The sequence below is a fragment of the Balaenoptera musculus genome, chromosome 17 (genome assembly GCF_009873245.2).
Source record: "Balaenoptera musculus isolate JJ_BM4_2016_0621 chromosome 17, mBalMus1.pri.v3, whole genome shotgun sequence".
Taxonomy (NCBI): domain Eukaryota; kingdom Metazoa; phylum Chordata; class Mammalia; order Artiodactyla; family Balaenopteridae; genus Balaenoptera; species Balaenoptera musculus.
Window position 1 is genome coordinate 72,611,155 of NC_045801.1, and position 20,625 is coordinate 72,631,779.

Sequence of the window (20,625 nt, forward strand, 5' to 3'; positions counted from 1 at the left end):
CAAAAAGCAGAAAAGATGACTCCAAAAGAAGAGCTCTAGAGGCAGCTTTTGTCTGTATAAAATAATTAAAAAGGAAAAACAACATGTATGTTTACACACAATAGCTATAATCAATGCTGAAGATAAAATGAACAACATAGTACTTACAAGGAAGCAAAGTCATAGAGAGCCTGATAAAGATACAATTATACTGAAAGAATTTGACACATTGCTCTCAATCTATGACAGAATACATAGGCAAAAGTAAAGAGATAAAACTTGTTGATAAAAATTGAGAAAACTGAGAACTTGTTTACACATATTCACATTTTTAGAATATGTGATTGTATGCTTGAGACCCAAGAAAATAGAAATTTAAGTAAGGTGAATAAATATAAGGTAAATATACAAATATTTATATATTAAAAATTCTGCTTAAGATGGTAGAATAGGCTGGTGCCAGAAAGCAGAAATCTTCCCCCAAACAGAAATGTGGGATAAATATAATTTTAAACTGTTAATTCATAGCTGAAGTCAAAGGTAAGAAAGCAAAATCTCCACGGGTCACAAAGCAGGAGTCATCAGAGAGATGACGGATTGAAGCCTTATGGAGCAAGTGAACCAGAGCTAGCTCTTAGGGGCTGAAGTTCAAATGCTTCCATGGTGATGAGATGGAGATCAAGGCCCTGGGACTAAAACTAGAACTGTCTCCCCATATAAAATGAGGCGCTGGAAAATGAGAAGTCATAGTTGTAACAGGAATAAAGAAAATTCTGCCTGCTTATCGTTGGGCATGACATGGAATGGGGCTTTCATCTAAGTCCTTGGTAAGGGTAGGAGGAGACAGAGTCTCTGTTTACAGATGATATGATACTATATATATTAAAGACTCCACCAAAAACCTGTTAGAACTAATAAACGAATTCAGTAAATTTGCAGGATACAAACTCCATATACAAAAATCAATTGCATTGCTATACACTAACAATGAACTATCAGAAAGAGAAATTAAGAAAACAATCCCATTTACAGTAGCAGCAAGCAAAACAAACAAACAAACAAACACAGGAATAAATTTAACTAAGGAGGTGAAATATTTGTGCACTGGAATATAAAAGATGAAAGAAATTGAAGAAGATGCAAATAAATGGAAAGGTATTCTGTTCATGGATTAGAGTAATGTTTTTAAAATGTCCACACTACCAAAGCACTACCCAATCTACAGATTCAATGCAATCTCTAGCAAAATTCCAATGGCATTTTTCACAGAATGAGAACAAACAATGCTACAGTTTGTAAGGAACCACAAAAGACCCGGAATAGCCAAAGAAATCGTAAGTGAAAAGAACAAAACTGGAGGCATCACACTTCCTGGTTTCAAACTAATATTACAGAGCTATCATAATCAAGACAGTATGGTTTTGGCATAGAACAGACACCAGAGAGAAAAAAAGATACCTATGAAGAAACATCAGAAACATACACTTTTTTAAGGCAACCAAAATGCAATTAATATCTTCAAAGTGTTTAGGGAAAACAATATTTAATCTAGATCCATATACCCAGTTAAAATATTATTTAAGAGTAAAGAAGAAATTACATTTTCAAACATACAAAGGTGGCTAAGAGAGTTTACTAGCCGCAGCTACTCACTTCAGCAAGAAGGAAATAAATTCACAAAGAGGAGTCATGTGCAAGATTCAACAATGAGGGCTTCCCTGGTGGTGCAGTGGTTAAGAATCTGCCTGCTAATGCAGGAGACACGAGTTCGAGACCCGGTCCGGGAAGATCCCACATGCCGCGGAGCAACTAAGCTGGTGTGCCACAACTACTGAGACTGCGCTCTCGAGCCCACGAGCCACAACTGCTGAGCCCAGGTGCCACAACTACTGAAGCCCGCAAGCCCTAGAGCCCGTGCTGCACAACAAGAGAAGCCACCGCAATGAGAAGCCCGTGCACTACAACGAAGAGTAGCCCCCACTCGCCTCAACTAGAGAAAGCCCACGTGCAGCAACAAAGACCCAACGCAGCCAAAAATAAATAAAAAAATAAATTAATTAATTTTAGAAAAAGGATTCAACAATGAGCAAAGAAATTGGTAAAACACCTTGGAAAATTTGAACAGGCATTAATTGTCAAGTGATAACAACAACAATAACAATAACTCTGAGGTTGAATATATGGTAGGACTAAAACAATAGATAGCAGTGATTTTAAATATGGGGAAGTTCAGAGAGAAGTTAGAGCATTCTTTTTTCTTTATTCTGGATAAGAATAGAGAGATTGACCTCGAACTTTTTAGCAAAATCTGCTGGTAAAGCATCCATATTAAAATTTGGAGAATAGGGGCTTCCCTGGTGGCGCAGTGGTTGAGAATCCGCCTGCCAATGCAGGGGACACGGGTTCGAGCCCTGGTCTGGGAAGATCCCACATGCCGCGGAGCAGCTGGGCCCGTGAGCCACAATTACTGAGCTTGCGCGTCTGTAGCCTGTGCTCTGCAACATGAGAGGCCGCGATGGTGAGAGGCCCGCGCACCGCGATGAAGAGTGGCTCCCACTTGCCACAACTAGAGAGAGCCCTCGCACAGAAATGAAGACCCAACACAGCCATAAATAAATAAATAAATAAAATTTAAAAAAAAAAATTTGGAGAATAACATGTAAAATAATAGAAGTAGATAACTTCCAAACCCAAAGGGTGGAAGTGGGGAAAAGCAAGAAACAATAAAACTTGATCAGACCAACAGAAAGCAGTGCTTTGATGCATAACAACACATTGCATTATACATACAGCAAGGAGAGAGGAGTGCTCTCATAGACTCCTGGGGGGAATAGAGACTGGAAACTTATTTCTGGAAAGCAATTTAACTATATATGTACAAGAGCCATATGAGTTTTCATTGCTCACTAATTCAACTTCTTGGAATTTATCCTAAGGAGGGAAAACCAAAGATGTAGAGAAATATTTATATAGAAAGATGTTCATTATGCCATTATTTATACTGGTCAGAAATTGAAAATAGCCTGATGCTCAGCATTAATTGAGTTTTAAACTATCCACTCATAATTTTGTGCTTAATACATGTTTAGTAAACTCATAAAATAACCATGATATAATTTTAACTGAAAAAAAAAGCAGATTAATAAACAAACTAGTGGTTACCAGTGGGGAGAAGGAAGGGGAGAGGGACAAGATAGGGGTAGGGGATTAAGAGATACAAACTACTATGTATAAAATAGATAAGCAAAAAAGGACACATTGTACAGCACAGGGAAATATAGCCATTATTTTGTAATAACTTTAAATGGAGTATAATCTATAAAAATATTGAATCACTATGCTGTACACCCAAAACCAATATAGTATTATAAATTAACTATTCTTCAGTTAAAAAATTTACTGAATTGAAAAAAGCAGATCAATAAAAAATAGTTGACATTTACTGAGTGCTAAGTATGGGTCAGTCATTTTTCTTAGCCTTTATTTGTATTAACTATTTTCATTCTCATTACAACTCTTTAAGGTTCATACTGTTACTATCCTCATTTTATGGGTGATTAAATTGAGACCCAGAGTGTTTGAGTGACTTGTCCAGGCTCAGGCAGCTAGTATGTGGTGGAGCTCTGACTCACACTCAGGCAGTCCAGCCACAGCTCTTGAGCTCTATATCATAGTGCTATCCTGCTATCCAGTATAAGCCTCATTGTGTGTGTGTGTGTGTGTGTGTGTGTCTATGTGTGCAAAATATACTTCAATTCTCAGTGTAAAAAGTGGTTATAGCTCAGTGGGGGGATTGTGGATGATTTCCAACGTCCTAACACTTTCCCTATTGTCATGATTATCATCAATGCTTACTTTTTTATTTTCCAGTTATATATATACATATGCATATGTATATATATATATATATATATATATGTGTGTGTGTATAACTTTTTCAGACCCTGTTCTATCATGGGTTATTGCAAGATATTGAATATAGTTCCCTGTGCTCTGCGGTGGATCCTTGGTGTTTGTCTATTTCACGTATAACAGTAATGCTTCCTCTTACAGTCACACAGCCCTTCATGTTTAGGATAGAGCAACAGGCCCATTTGGCAGCCCTTCTGTAACACTATCCAAGTAGGGTGTTTGCTCCCCGGGGCATCACAGAACTGTATGCACAGGGAAACCAGTACATCGAATGTGGGGTTCTTAAACAACTTTTGGCTGTGAGCCTCTTGAGAATCTGGTGGAAGCTGGGTACCTTCTATACCAAATGCACATGTGTCTAAAATTTCAGGAGATTCACAGATTCCCAGTAGCCAAACGTAGACCAAAAGTCTCTGCCCTCAGGTTCAGAATGAGCCGGGTAAATGTGTCTCACTTACCCAGCAGTTGCAATTACTTAGACCACTGTGGAAAACAAGGAAGAAGGCATCTCCTACGTTTCTCCCCGGCTAAGGTGTCTATGAGCTCATGATGCTTGCCAGTGTCCGTGTTCCTGTCCCCACCCCTGGGTGAACAGACCAAAGCAGTATAAATTTAAATCTATAAATATAAAAATTATATTTTGGTCATGGTGGTGGGGTCAGGGTCATATGACACATGAGAAGGGGGTGGCAGCTCAAGTGAGGGGACCAAAGGGAGTGGGCCCAGGGACAACGCTCTTTGGATCCCCACTGCCTTAGAGTAGGTATTCAGGAAAGACACAGGATGTAGTAAAAGATAAACAGAGAGCTAAGCTACTTTTTGTTGCCCAATATATTCTTGATGAGAGACAAAAGCTTGCATTTAGTAGCTAGAAAAATCTAAACATAAAAATATAAAGGATAGTCACCACTTTGGTAAAAACAGGTTTAGTCCAAGTGTAAATGAAAACATAGGTCCTTTTCTGTTAGGCTGGGCAAACATTATAGAGAAGAAAGACACACAAGTCAGAGGGGGGTGTAGTATGTGAATCCAAGGTTGGAAAAACCTTGGAAGAAAAACTGCCCAGGTTTTCCATTTTGCACAGTTCCAAATAGAATCTGCATCAGAAGGTGCTTCATGCCCTGCCTGCTGGTGCATTAGGCAGAACTATGTTTCTGAGCATACAGAGGAGATGCCATAAAATTCACGCACTGCTACAGCTCATTTACATTATTTCTTGGGATTCCCCATAGATCTTCACCCAAAGCATACACTTCAACAAGCTCAGTTTTCTGGCTTCCTAACCCACAGAAAATTAGGAGAAAGGGTTCTGAAGCAAGCCCACTAACAATAGCCAATTAATAGCTAAGAGGAGAAAGAGGTACTCAAAACAAAACAAAACAAACAAAAGAATTAGAAAGTGCACATAGCGTGGCAGTATGGGCCATGTAGCATGGGAACAAAGCCCATATGTTCCAAAAATCCTCATCACGATAGTTATTTCACAGCCCAGGGCACGATAACTTATATTTACTGTTGTCAACATTTGTCATTTTAAAAAAGTATTACACTATATTTGACAAGGGTAGGGAGTACATAATGCATTCTAAGGTGGTTTTTTTTTTTTTAAAAACACACACAACTGCATAAAATAAAATTTTAAAATTGGCTTCTAAAAAGCAACCCTCAACTATCTGAAGATTTAGCTTCTCTGGATGGGATACCCTCTTCCCTTACGAACTATAAGGTAAATGAGGCATTGCGGTATTATTCTGGGGGGTTTCACAGATCAAATATCAAACTGAAACACTCTAGCTGCGGTGGTGTGATCTACTAACCAATATGCATGCTATAAAATTATATGATGGATTAACTCATCAGAAACTCATGAGGAAATGTGTGATCAATATCATGCACACAAACCTGTCAGGGTGAAGAGGATCTGGAGTAGAAATAAGACGCCCTTTGTAAAGACTGAGGCAGGGAGTCGGGTTTCTGCTCCCTGAGCTCTGCAGGGAAGGAAGCACCCTGAACAATGCACGTTTCTATAACACGAAACCTTCTCTCAACTCGGTCTTATGCACAGTGACACGCACGGAATACAGAACGTAAGAATCGAGGGAAAACAATGCAAGGTACTTCCACACCTTATTAGGTGAGGGAATTGGCACCTGAGCTCATCACACAGCGGATGGAGCCACCACAGACCCCGCAGTAGTGACTCCCGTCCCACGTCCTGGTTGCTCCTGCTGCTTCTAGGACGTTCTCTGTCCCCATTATGTCACGCTGAGAATCGCTGGGCAGGCGGTAGACAGAGCACCCTCATCTCTTCCTCCTTCATTCTCAAGTTCAACTGCACACAACTCTGGTCCCCTTAACAAGAATGTTGTCATTGGGAAGAGTCTACAGAGAGCTTCTCCCCTCTGGACTTCCCATTGTTCCAAACTTCTCCCCACCAGTCAAGAGGACGCTGTTGGGCACTACTCTGTACCTGTGGATACCAAGGAGAAAAAGACACAGCATCCTGCCTCCAGAAGCTTCCTGAAGCATGGAGAAGTGTGCAGTAAAGAAGATGAGTGTGACAGGCAATCAGGGAAGAACAGAGGAAGAGAGCAGTGCTGTCCCAGCCATGGACAAAGCTTCTTAGTGTGGAGGAGAGCTTTGAAAGAGGAGTAGGGCTTGATCTGGCCTCAAGCACAAAGCCCAAGTTCATTGTGGCAAGCGAGGCCTTTCAGTCCTGGCCTCTGCTTACCTCCCCAGCCTCCTCTCTCTCCATGTGAGCCCTTATAGTCTACCCTCAATGGAACCAACTGAGGCTCTTCCAGCAAGGCTAGCTCTCTCTTCCCCGGATCCCTGCGCTGTGTGGTCTTTTTGTCTCAAACGGCCCCCCTCACATTCCTCCCCTCTACCTGCTCAGTCTTCCTTCTCCGTCAAGCCAGATAATGCCTTCAGGAAAATTTCTCCGAGGCCCCAGCTTCCCAGTGGGTTAGGTGCCTCTTGTCTGTGCTCCTGTAGGGCCCATGCTCACCTCATTATGGGAACGAAAACTAAATAGTAGGAGCTAGGTAAGCAAAGGTGGGAAAGAGCTTCAGTGAGTGAGGAGGGGGGAAGGGGGAGAGGTGGCTTACTCAGGTGGAAGATGTCCTTTGGATAAGGAAACTAATGCCAAGTTCTTAAGGTTTTCTATGGCAAAATGTGTGGCAAAGAGACTGAATCAGTTTTGTTAGGGAGCCCTTAAGGATTCCTGAGCAGGGAATTTGTAATAAATTGTGAGCAATCAGAGATTAGGTGACACAATCCCCGGAAGCAGACCCCAGACATAACCAGGTATCATGAAGAAGGAGAAAGAGAAATACTCAGAATCAAACCACCAACCAGTCTTGTGATTTTGTCCAGATTAGACACCTTCTATTTAAAATGAAGATAATAATTCTCCTTCACAAATTGTCGGGAGGATTAAATTAACAACGTGGCACAGGAGATGCCCAGTGCCTGGGAAGCATTACTAATATTAGCACACTCTCAGCCGGGAAGACACTGGGTGTTACTTGCGGGAGTGCCATATTTGAAATTAGATTCGGAGACACTCAGCAGGGAGTATTAGAGATGGGGAAGAAATAGAGGCAAAGAGAAGAGAAAAATGATGAGAAACAAAAAGAGAACTTGCAAAGAAAAAACAACACATCACTTTAAAACCCTCACAACAAAATTTACCTTCTCTTTATTTTCCTGTCTGATGCTATGTTTCTCAGTATAGTAGCAATAACTTCTACTGCTTTATAGGACTCACAGTAAATGGCTTCTGAGCTTGATTTACAACCTCAGCGAAGTGTAGGCATTTCATCATCCCCAGCAGCTACTTAAGGTTCCGTATATCACCGTTCAGGAGCGATTATCTAGGAACCATATAAGGGCAGGAGAGCTGGGCGCTGGTCCTAGGCCTGAGGTTCAGGGCTCAGGCACTGGAGGGTTTCCTTGGAAGCTCTACAGTGTGCTTCTTGTAAAGGGATCAAAAGATGCTTCCCGGCTGATTGAGAACTGGGGAAAGCAGCAAACAGCCCAGAAGAGCTTCAGGTCATACGAGAAAAGGCCCCATAGCTCGCAATGCACTCATTCAGGAAGTCAGCTACGCCCTTGAGAAAATCTCACAGTGAACGCAGCACACAGACAGCACCGTGATTAAAAACGCCCTTTCTCCGTGCCCTCTTTTACTGCCGCTGGCCTTTTAAAGAGCAGACCCAGGCTGTGCCCCCCACTGGAGCAGGATTTCAAGTTGAGTAAGTGAGCAAAGCTCTGGGCTGGCTGCTTTATCCAGGCCACGCTCCAGGAAGGAGGAATTTATTCTTAGACCCTCGAATTTCTAGGCATCAGAAGAGACTTCCTTATCTACACAGTAACGAGTGTCATGTCTTTTAAACTCCTGGGTTTAGAAGTGAGCATTTGCGAGGAGCAGGAGGCCTGGAAAGATATGCTGTCAGTGAAAGCTTGCTCTCCTGCTTCTGACGGTCGCCTCCTGCTGCAAACCTGCCCGGCCTTCGTGACAATGTTGCAGGAGCCCTGTGACGTCTGACAGCTCCCTGAGGGGCTAGGCAGGAACGTGCACTGCCGTGTTATCTCAGAGCAGAGACCCCACTGCTCTGCCTTCCATTCAATCCACACGGGAGACGCTTCTAACGGGCATGCTTTCAAGGACCTGAGCTCAATCGAAGGGGATGTTGACAGTGGGCAGAAAGCAGCTGAGCCCTGGACTAAGCAGAATTAGAGTGTGAGTGCTGAGGAATGTCTGACAAGGAGTTCTTATGGAGGAAGAAGGGGCTTTAGAAGAAATATTTGAGGAACTGTTTGACTAACCCATGTGGCGAGCCATACACTCCTCCAGCAGGTTGAGGAAGCAGAGTAAACTCTTCGAGCTTCATTTCCGCATCAGTCGCCAGCTTTTTAGAAGCACGTAACAGAGATGTAGTCCATTTTATAAGGTCTTTAAACCGAATGAGAAATTGTATCTTGGGCATCTTACATTAGATCGATGTGGGAAAACCACCTGAATGATGGAAGAAAGGACATGGCTGTCTGCGTCAGACCCTTTCCTACCTAGCACCTCATTTAACCCTCACAGCTCTACCAAGGACACGCGATTATTACCAGACAGTGAGGAAACCGAAGGTTAGAGGAGTTATGTATCTCGCCAAGGTCACAGAGCTGGTAAACTGTGGAGCTGGGGTTCTGTTTGCTAACTGAAAGCCGACTCATCTTAGTGGAAGGAACAGGTAGGCAAAGATGATGCTTTCGATCACTATCTTAGATCACACTCATACTAGGACCACTTTCTGTGACGTATTCCAAGCAATATCCAGATTCCTTTGTTGGGCTGGGATTTTAAAAAAATCAAAGTTGTTTCTGTTGTCACTCTTATTATGGCCAAATAATTAGGGTTGAGATTGGACAGGATCTTCAACATTTGATTTGCCAGGTTTCTATGAGATTGGAGTACGTGGCAACAGGATTTCCCTGTTAAGCTATGAGAGCCTTTTCAAGTCTTTGGGACCTCGAGTGACCGAGAGAGGCTTGCTCACTCATACCTTGCTGAGAGCCCTCCTGAGTATCTGATCGAATGGCCCCCAAGTTTGGCAAATGGGTTCTAGTGGTGAACTATACAGAACAGTATTTGAACTATGGAGTTAGGTCTGAGATCCAGCTCGTTTTAGCCATTTACCAGCTGTGTGATCTTGGATGGGTCAACCTAACCTCTCTGAGTCTCAATCTCATCACCTGCAAAATAAGGATATGAATAGTGACTACCTAAGAGCGTTACTGCCTGCCGCAAGGTAAGCACTCAACAGTGTCTGATTTTGTGGTTGTAATACTCTCCTTCTCTTCAGTTCTACTTTGCTCATTGCCAAGGTCACAACAATTGGAAAACTGATGACTCCCAGAACGATGCTGGGAATGTTTCTGTAGGAAGAACAGACAGCTAGACCTTTTCCTGAACCTGCCTCGATAGGGCCTGGGACTGGGGAGGAGGGTTGCCTTATGGCCCTGGTGAGAAGCACAAAGTCCACCTGACTTGGCTACCCAGCATTCAGCACTGACATTTTAGAAATCTGGCCTCTTCGTTCACAAGTTCTTATACTCAGGACAGTAAAACTGAACGAGGTGTAGACCCCCTGCTGCTTGTAAAAAGCTCTTTTATGCTCTTGCAAAAGCTAAAGGTGAACCTCCATCAAGTGGCTTATTTATAGTTTGAAGACTTACATCCCACCTACTAGCTCGGGGTTTTACTCAGAAGAGAAAACCCACTTAATGCGCATCTCCCACCACCGTGCTGTCGGGACGCAGGCCACGCCAGCCCTTCGGAGGCTGCCACGGCTCGGCAATAACCGGTGACGTCTGCAGGAGCTGGGTCGCCAGCATATCCATAAGATCCATTACGTCTGGCATGAGGGGGCGAGGAGCAGCTGAACACCTGTCCAGAACAAAGTGGTGAGTGGAAAAGCGCCTGCTGCCTAAGAGCACATAGATTCTCGGTTGATTTCTTCATTACAAAGTAAACACGGCAGTGTCCTTGCTTTCAGAATTGTGACAGCAGGAAGGTCAAGTACCCTAGTATCATTCATCTTCCTGTCGTTTCACACCTGGAGGGACTGGGGCGGGGGCGGTGCTTGTGTGAGATGCCATTCTGGGATGCGGAGCTCCTTTGGACCTTCAGGAACTCGCCCAGAGCTGGCCAACTGTAACTGTTCAGCACGTCTCTGGAGTACATGGAGGAACGAGTGATGCTTGGATTCATCCCGCTACACAATAGCAAGTCTTACAGTAGATAATTACACTATAAAGTGGTAACAATACTTGTCTCCCTGCACTGAACGCTAACGGTGTGTCAAAGACTCTGCCAAGTGCTTTGCCTGTATTATCTCGGATCCTCACAGCAACCTTAGCTAGGGTTACTGCCAGGTCCCATTTGAGAAAGCCGAAAACTGAAAGAGCTACATCACCCAAAGTCACATAGCTCACAAGTGGTAAAGCTGGGATTGAACCATACTCTTAATCACTGGTCCCTAACCTATGGGCCCAGTTCTCATAAGTACCATCTCAGGAGGAGTCCAGAAGATGCACACGTGCCTGAGTATTTTCTGCAGCCTGAATACATTACAGGCCCAGCTCCTATGTATACTGTTATTTTTCAAGTGTTACTAATGCTACTGCATTTAATAAAATACTGATCACATAGTTTAAAAAAGACTAGCAAGTCTTGTCTATTGTGTGGCACCCCACCCACTTTCTTATTTGCTCAAACTGAAGTGATGGGTCCCTCCCCACTCCCTTTCTTCCCGCTCTTATTAGGGACTAGGCGGGCCCTCCCCATTGAGCCTCCAGATTCATCTCAACTTCCGGTGCACCCAACTTGCAATGCTCTTCCTTCACTGTCTGAGCCCCATTGGAACTCACAAGGAATGGCTTTGTTGTTTACACCGAGCCGTCCTGGGCTCCTTGGCTAGGAGAGGGGTCTGAAAGGAGGCTGTGAAAAATCTTGCATTTGGACCCCAGGGTTGCTTTGCCACTTAGCAACACACCAGTGATTCAGATTTTGATTGTAAGAAGCTCTGGAAGCTTTGAGTTCAGGGTAGGAATGAGACCATAGCTAGGGTTTCGTGGGAAAGCATAGTCTTTCTATTCGGACAGACAAGAGGAGCATTTCATCTCTTTTATAGATTACCTACACACATAACCTAGATCCTTGCAGGACTATGGTAGGAATTAGAAATTGTATGTATCAAACACTTGGCACAAAGGCAATTCACAAAGGGTGTTACTGACATTGGTGTTAGGACGTTTTTAGACATGCCCCATCAGGGGTTCTCACAGTGGCTTCTAGCTCCCCTAAGGGCTTTGGAAATATGAAGGTGGTCGTTCAGGTGATGTTGGTACCTGGGAGAGGGGATGCTGGACATTCCCAGTGCTGGACACAGTCCTGCACATTAAGAACCAAGCAGCTTCAAATGCCAGTTGTGCTTCTTTTGAGAATCTCTGCTCTTAAATCTTAGATCCTCTCCACTGTGGTCACTGTCTTCATCCACACCCTTGTCTACCACCAGGAAATCCACTTACAGACTTTCAGAAGCTCCATGGATATTTTGAAATATCTAATCACTCAGGAGCTGAGCAGTCAGCTCCAAGTGTCTTTGGAATGAGCTTGGAATTGGAAGCCTTGAGTCTAAGTTTTTCCATTGATGAGTCATAATGCTCCTTGATTAGAAAGTATCCTCTCCTCCCCAAACCTCTTCTTTGTTATTTGTAACTTAGTGATACTGAAACTCCTCAAATGGTTATGAGCATCAAATCAGAAAATGTACATGGAAATGCTTGGGAACCATAAGGTCCTAACAGCTGTATAGAGTATGGAGGTACAGAATTATGCGCTGTAATATAACTGACTAGGAACCAACTTAAGGCTCTTCCCTTGAGAAACCTGATTGGCCTGAGCAATGCTGTGCTGAGCCATATTGGAACGCAAAGCACAAGGAAAAATCAATCATTCTTATCCTGCCTTCTTGAAAATTTTGATATTCTGTTCATCAGGAATTTTTGTTTGCGTTAATTTTGATTCTAAAAAATGTTTTATGACAATATTATTTACTTTGATTAATGAGTGTTTTGGTGCCCCCTTCAATTTTGCATCCCAAGCAAATGCACCAACCCCTCACCCTTGTCCCAGCTCTGGGGCTGAAGTCATGGCTCAGGGTCCCTGATCTTCAATCCAGATGGCTGTGCTTCAGTGCAAATCTTTTGTCCCTGGTTCTGTATTTTGGGGAAAGAGAGCCTACAGGATTCATTGCCTTCTTATAATAACTCTATATACTCAAAGGTAGTAATCAAGCTGTTCATCAGCTGCCTTTTCTCTCTACTAAATTACCCTAACGTGGCTCTTCCTTAGAATAATACCTCAGCCTCCTCAAAGAACCAACTTTTCAACTAATTTTCCACCTGGCTGCTGATCTTTGAGCTTTCAGTTGTGGGAAACAAACAATACACCAACAAAAGAATGTCCAGTGTAATTTTATATATTTTGATTTACAATGCATTTCCAATTGTTTTTTCCCCCATTAAAGTACTTGGGGACCAGCTGGTCTACACATGGCACCAACAGATACTATTGTAGTCTATTGTGGGGCTTTTATTACCTGAACTGCCCCCCCCCCCGATGCTTTTCTGATATCCTGAGACTATAGTAAACATAATAGGTAGGGACACTAAGACCAGGTGACTTCTCAGAGCCTGCCAGCCACAACTGAGCTACCGTGGAGGTCTTTGGAGCACGGTGGCTTGGGGTCTTAGCTGTATTGTCTATACTTTTCAGGAGGAGGAAAGTTAGTAATGGCATCAAATTCTACTGCCCTTAGAAAAAACATCTTGTGACCTGATATCCTAGATATTTGCCTGCTTTGAGTTTTTTTCTTAAGAAACAACTGCCATTTATTGACTAGTGCTAATCTATGATCATGGTCATCCCCACTTTACAGGTGAGAAACTGAAGATAATAAGAATTTAAACAACTTGCTCAGGATCATATAGCTGGTTAGGAGGCCGCTGGAATTTGAAGCTGGCCATCTGGCTTCAGAGTTTGTGCATTTAATCACTATCCTATTCTGCCCCTTGGACACCATCAACTAGAGTAATTGGGGTTAATCCTTGCAACAGCTCCACATGCCAGATACTAGACCCATTTCCATTTGATAAAATTGAGGCTCCAGAAAGTAAAATAACCTGACCAATTTTAGCTCTTTTGTTAACTGAGCAAAATCCAGAAAAAAATAGACGAGTTCTTCTGTGCTCACATTTTCCCCTTTGTGGGAAGGGCATTCCTGGGCAAATCAGGCTGTGTGGCCCCTTGCAAGTATGCAACTCAGAAAGAAACAAGAAATAGATGTCTTTTTTATCAGATCTTAGGGACAAGTTGGGGATTCTTGCCAATGTTGTTATGAATTAAGGTGAAAAAGATCAAAGGGCGCATTGAGCAAGAGTGTTTCCTTAGGTTTCCGTTACACACCAGGCTGCAGAGCTGAAATGTACACTCTGCTGACCCTGGAGGTGCCGGCTTCATTGTATGAATGAGTAGGTGGGTGCTGATTTAATCTAACTCCTTTCAGTTCAGCCCGGCAGCCTCAGGAAAGACAGAAGTCGGCTGAGGAGGCCAGTTTGTGCTCCGAGACCTCTGTGTTCTGTGGGCACACCTAACCCTGCACATGCCCCCGGAGGGTAGCACTTCTCATCACTCACTGTTCTGGGCTCTTGCTCAGGCTGTCTGGGTCTAGATGAATGAGATTTACATCGTTTTAATAAATATTAATAGCCATTTTAATCTCAGTAAACCTTTCATATGAGACGTTCAAATCACTTTCCAGTCATCTCAGGCTCCCCACGAGAGTCCAGTAATCATTTTGCAAAGCTGTGCTAACTCTTCAGCCCTTCGGGGTTCCATCAGGCTAGGTCTGTGTGACAGGGAACACGTCTGGGGAGAAAGCTAACAAGTGCTGAGGATGGGCAAGGGGCAGATCACACTCGTCGGCCCACTTCTGTTTTCAAATGTTGTACTCCTGTCTCTGTTTTTAACTTATTTACCATCTGTGCTCTATTATATTTGTAGTGGGAGGTTTAATAGTGTTTGTGATAATACTAGAAGCTAACATTAATTGTTTACCATGGGCCAGGCAATGCACTGTGTACCTTAAATGCCTTGTTTCATTCAGTCCTCCAACTACATTATTAAATAACCATCAAGAGGTTGCTTGTCCCAGGTCATATAACCAGTAAATCACATGACAGTATCCAGGTTCAAACTGAGGTTTGTTTGCTTCTAATCATCTTTGGCTATCAGTAAGATAGCCTTATCGTTCACCTTCTTGTTAAAGCCAAAATGGTTTGGAACAAATAGTATTCTACAATTTGAAACAAACTGCCTCAAGTAGACCCAGCTTTGGGAGGGGTAGGAGAGGTGGAAGAAAGAGATTGTGTGTGTGAGTGTGTGTGTGTGTGTGTGTGTGTTGTATATGTGTGTGTGATAGAAGAAAGGGATTACTTCAAAGAACCTAGTGAATCAGGAGCCTATAAAGTGAATTTTAAAATCCCTGTCCATCCATAGGATCAGGCTGAAAGAGCTTCACATTCATGAGCCATTAGAGCTAGAAGATATCTCAGGGATTACCTAGTTCAAGCTTTTTATTTTACACCTGAGGAAACTGAGGAACAGAGACGTGAAGTAACTCTTTCAAGGTTATCTTAATCATAAAGATTTGAATTATTCCCTTAAAGACTTGTTTCTTCTTGCTTCTTAACACATTTTGAGGTACATACAGACCAAAGACTAATACAAAACAAGATATTTCATGATGATTTATCTCCTCATGTGTAAATCATCGCTTACTGGTGTTCTATGCATCATCTGTCTTAGCAGATACAAGTTCTCCAACACGTTCAACTAAGCACAAATGAAGTCAGCAGGATCATTCTCCAGAATCATCAAATTTTTCTGTTTCGAAATCCAAAGTGTTCATGTCCTCTTTTCGAGAAGACAGCTGTTCCCTCTAGTTTAAGACTCACGTCCTGTGTTGATGGTTTACGTCTCAAAAGGAATTCTCCTGTGGTAGATGGGAGTTAGCTGTCTATGTGTTTGCACCATAACTGGACAGTGGGTGGCCCAAGGGGTTGTTTGCTGGAGGGACATTGTATTTGCATCGCGTTCATCATGTCCTTGTGCCTTAGCACAAGCCCTGGCACAAAGTCTACACTTGTCACATGTTTGTTGAGTGAATGATATATGGGTGAATGTAAAGACCTGGAAATCTTTCTCATCAGTAGAGCATTGTAACAAGAGGCTCATCCCTAATGCTTATGGAATAACAGAACAGAGACATGGCAGGGCAGCCCAGGCCTAGGTACAGACCTGAACAATCTCTAGACTGATAGTGTTAAAACATTCAAATACCTTTTCAGGGTTAGATCGCTTTATTCCAGTTTACCAGCCAGAAAACAGCCAGTGGTCACTAAGGTGTCCCATACTAATCATCATTTTTAGGGGGAGGAATAGTCATATGAGGCACTAAAGGGGCGCCCTAGAAATTCCTTTTAATTATATTTGGGAGAGGGGCTCTTTGGTATTTTTTTTTAATTAGGAAATTTATTCAATAATTATAGTGATTGATACTTGAGTATGTACAATAGACCAGAAACTGCAATGTATTAATCTTTGGTATATTTTTAAAGTTAAACCTGTGTTTCCCCAAATACCATAATTTCAATATGATCCCCCTGTGAGAGCTCAAGCCACAGGTGAAGTTTTGGAGATTAATTCATGCATTTTTTTGCATTCAACATTTATTGCCTATTGGACCATATGCCCAAGAGATAAACATGAAAAAGGCACAGTCTCCTGCTCTCAAGGAACCTGCAGTCTTGGGAGGAGGGCTAAGAAAGAACACACAAGTAAACATGCAATTACAGTAAAGCCAGGTTAAGATAACTTGCTCTCAAGTCAACCCCACTCTGTATTTCACTGGTTGTGTGACATTGAATGAGTTACTTAACTTCTCAAGACCTCGTGTCATCAAATGTAAAATAGGGATCCTAGGAACACCCATCATGCAAAGTTCTTGAGTGGATTAAATGAGAAAATATATGTACATATAAATGCTTAGCAGAGTATGTGGTATGTTTTCAAAAATATTAACTAAAATAACAGTGGTTCTTATACTCCAACTGTAAACACTTTAACGGAAACATGTGAATAGAGGAAGGCACCTCACTGAAACAGGTTGGGATGGAAGGTAGATAAAGACTACCTTCCCGAAGAACCATAGAGATAGGTGTGAGTCAGTAGGCAGGTTATGTCCAAGATGGTTGGACTTGGCATAAGAAATGGTTGATCCCTGCTTTAAGTAGCTGGTGGGGCAAGTCCAGAGGCTTGGAGGCATGTTGAAACCTCAGCTATTTAAGACAAGGCTTACACTTCCAACCAGCAGGACCAGAGAACATGAAAAAGGGCAGAGGGTGAAGACGAGCAGGAGATGCAGAAGGTGGATCATAAAGAGCTTTGCTTTACTTTGAAGACCTTGCAGGTCACTGAAGAATTTTAATGAGGGGAGCGACATAACGGAATTTTGGACGGGTTACTCTGATGATGGTAAAGGCTAGAATGGCTCAGAGGAGACTAGACCAGAGGCAGGGACTCCAGTCAGGAGGCTGTCTCAGTGATGCAGGTGAGAAATAATGAGAAGTTACGCTAGGGCAGTAGCCATGGGGGCAAAGAGAGTGAAGAGATTTGAGGTGGTTTTAAGAAGAAAGGGGTAGGGCTTCCCTGGTGGCGCAGTGGTTGAGAATCCGCCTGCCAATGCAGGGGACACGGATTCGAGCCCTGGTCTGGGAAGATCCCACATGCCGCGGAGCAACTAGGCCCGTGAGCCACAACTGCTGAGCCTGCGTGTCTGGAGCCTGTGCTCCGCAACAAGAGAGGCCACGACAGTGAGAGGCCCACGCACCGCGATGAAGAGTGGCCCCCGCTTGCCGCAACTAGAGAAAGCCCTCGCACAGAAACGAAGACCCAACACAGCCATAAATAAATAAGTAAATAAATTTTTTTTAAAAAAAGAAGAAAGGGGTAGGACTTGGCATTTAATTGGATGTGAGGAGCAAGGGCAAGGAGCAGTCTGGGAAGACACCCAGGTTTCTGGCTTGAGAGACTGGATGGATGGAAGAGTGGGGAGAGTGGGAAAGATGCTGCACTCAGTTGGGACATGTTGAGTTTGCGGTTCTTTATAGGACTTTCCGGGAGAAATGGCTGGCAGGCATTTGGATGGGAAGGTCTGGCACGCAGAAGAAAGGTCAGATATTAAGGTCATGGAGAAGATCCAAGAAATTAGTTCATGTGTTAAAAACACTTGACTTAAAGCCATCTACTGAATCCATTTTTGTTGTTGTTGTTAAAGATGAGAACCCTAAAGACAGAATATATGGTTCTTCTAGCAGACCAGATTTCAATTTTATTAAAATAAATGACCCACTTTGATGAACAGAATAACTTCTGAGGTCTCTTACAATTCTAAAACTGTGATTCTTTTGTTCCAAAACATTGCTGTGGATCTGTAATCACCTATTGATGACAGTTAAAAGACCTGTGGCCTTAAAATTCTCTTTGTGGATGTGTAGAATATATACTTTTAAATAAGAGCCCATTATCTGTAAAGGCATACAGCCCCAAACATGCAGTGACAATGCTTATGAAAAAGAAAAAACAAATAAAGACACTATCTACATTTACCTACTCTGATCCCAATTGGCTGCAAACAGCAGAAGAATCTTCCTGCCATAGTGATCGCGGTTTTCCAGCACTCCAGGGAACCCATCGATGAGGGCCCTCTTAATGCCAGGATCATCAGCCTTGAAGTTTTTGAACATGTCCAGGTTTAGCTGGCGGTACTGGAAGTACTGGGCCAGGAGTCTAAAGGCATCTGCTTGGTGAAACTTCCTGGCTCGGAGAAATCTCAGGATGAAGGCATCATCTGTGCGTAAAAATCCAATGTCAGGCCTGGTGATGATCATGTCCCTGACTTGCTGAATATCCTGGTGCAAAACATCTGGGTTTTCATTCAGTTCTAGGCGAGCTTTCTCTATAGTCTCTGGGCTGAGTCCAGCCTGTAAATGGGTCATCTTGGCCAAATCTCCTTTCTAAGTGCTTAATTTCTGATATTTGGGAAGAAAAGAGACTGGTCCCATTCACGTGATGGTCTGCTGAAATTGTGGCCCATTCAACAGTTTTTTTACTACCAAGCTGCCACTGAAACAGACAAATAGAGGGTCTTCTTTCTGTTCCTGGAAAGCAGTAGGACATTCAGGTCCTATGTGGTGGCGGCCATCCCAAAGAGAAGCAAAACCGAGGCCATTGCTTACTGCAAAACAAATGCACACAAGAGAAACAAACAGAGATGATACAAAGAAAGTCTGGGTAAGTTAATTGGAGCTCAGAAAAGCAGTATATTATGCTGCAGATCTGATTAGAAGAATAAAGGGTATATTTTCTTTAAAAGGGGATATTTGGCATAATTTTATTATTGACAACTTCAGTGTGTAATATGCAAGTATTTGCAATACGTTTAGGAAGTTTTTAGTTACGTTGACTAGTTAACATGATAGTGTATGGTCAGATTAGTAATAGATTGCTTTTTTTTTTTTAATTTATTTATTTATGGCTGTGTTGGGTCTTCGTTTCTGTGTGAGGGCTTTCTCTAGTTGTGGCGAGCGGGGGCCACTCTTCATCGCGGTGCGCGGGCCTCTCACTGTCATGGCCTCTCTTGTTGCGGAGCACAGGCTCCAGACGCGCAGGCTCAGTAATTGTGGCTCACGGGCCCAGTTGCTCCATGGCATGTGGGATCTTCCCAGACTAGGGCTCGAACCCATGTCCCCTGCATTGGCAGGCAGATTCTCAACCACTGCGCCACCAGGGAAGCCCAGTAATAGATTGCTTTTTTATGAATTACTCAAGAAGAGAGAAAAATCCTCCTCTGTTACCGCCTGCTTTATGGGGCTATTCACAGGCCTCCTATCCAGAGACATTATGGCCTCCCATTAGCTTCTTTTCTCAAACAGAAATTTCTTTCACAGAAATACGCCCTCCCCCACCTGTTTTAAAGGCAGCCATTTGCAGCTTAACAATAAAAAGGGACTTTAAAAAGTCACCCGATTTTCACCCCACAGTACCTAATTACTCAAAACTAAACTCAATGAACTGGAGCAGGGAGGGAAGGACAGGCTTATGGCTGGAAGCTTGACCTTCAGTAATCAAATTCAACAGCAGTGAGAAAGAGTCTCATGTGCGGACATTTACAAGTGGTTTTACTATTCTGCTAAAGGCAAAGGGACTTGAGGACTTCCCTGGTGGCACAGTGGTTAAGAATCCGCCTGCCAATGCAGGGGACATGGGTTTGAGCCCTGGCCCGGGAAGATCCCACATGCCGTGGAGCAACTAAGTCCGTGCACTACAACTACTGAGCCCGTGTGCCACAACTACTGAAGCCCGTGTGCCTAGAGCCTGTGCTCCAGAACAAGAAAAGCCACGACAATGAGAAGCCCGTGCACTGCAACAAAGACCCAACACAGCCAAAAATATAAATAAATAAATTTATTTTTTTTAAAAAAAGGCAAAGGGACTTGAAACTCTCGGTTGTCTCCTTACCTAACCCAATATCCATATGGACTTAAAAGTCATTTTTTCGTATAACTTTTCTGTTGTCCTGAAATATTATTTTACTTATGATAATGATTTTTTGTTTGTTTGTTTTGTTTTTCCCTTGGTGAAATAAATTTATTTATTTATTTTTAATTTATTTTTTATTGAAGTATGGTTGAATTATAATGTAGTGGTAATTACTACTGTACAGCAAAGTGATTCCATCATACATATATACATAGTCTTTTTCATATTCTTTTCCATTATGGTGTATCACAGGATATGGAATATAGTTCCCTGTGCTCTACAGTAAGACCTTGTTGTTTTTCCATGCTATATATATTAGTTTGCATCTGCTAATCCCACACTCCCAATCCAACCCTCGCCCACCCTCCTCCCCCTTGGCAACCACCAGTTTATTCTCTATGTCCCTGATTCTATTTGTTTCACAGATAGGTTCATTTGTGTCATATTTTAGATTCCACATATAAGTAATATCATATGGTATTTGTCTTTCTCTTTCTGACTTGCAATCCCAATCC

General features: G+C 42.8%; 1 protein-coding gene across 1 annotated transcript in view; it reads right to left on the reverse strand.

Annotated features, from left to right (window-relative positions):
- CLVS1 (clavesin 1) overlaps window positions 1–20,625 on the reverse strand; it is a 159,633-nt gene that overhangs the window by 127,937 nt on the left and 11,071 nt on the right. Inside the window, exon 2 of the mRNA XM_036830433.1 lies at window positions 18,179–18,806. Within this exon, the coding sequence (XP_036686328.1) occupies window positions 18,179–18,567 (389 nt within the window). The 5' untranslated portion in view covers window positions 18,568–18,806. The remainder of the gene's footprint in view (window positions 1–18,178; window positions 18,807–20,625) is intronic.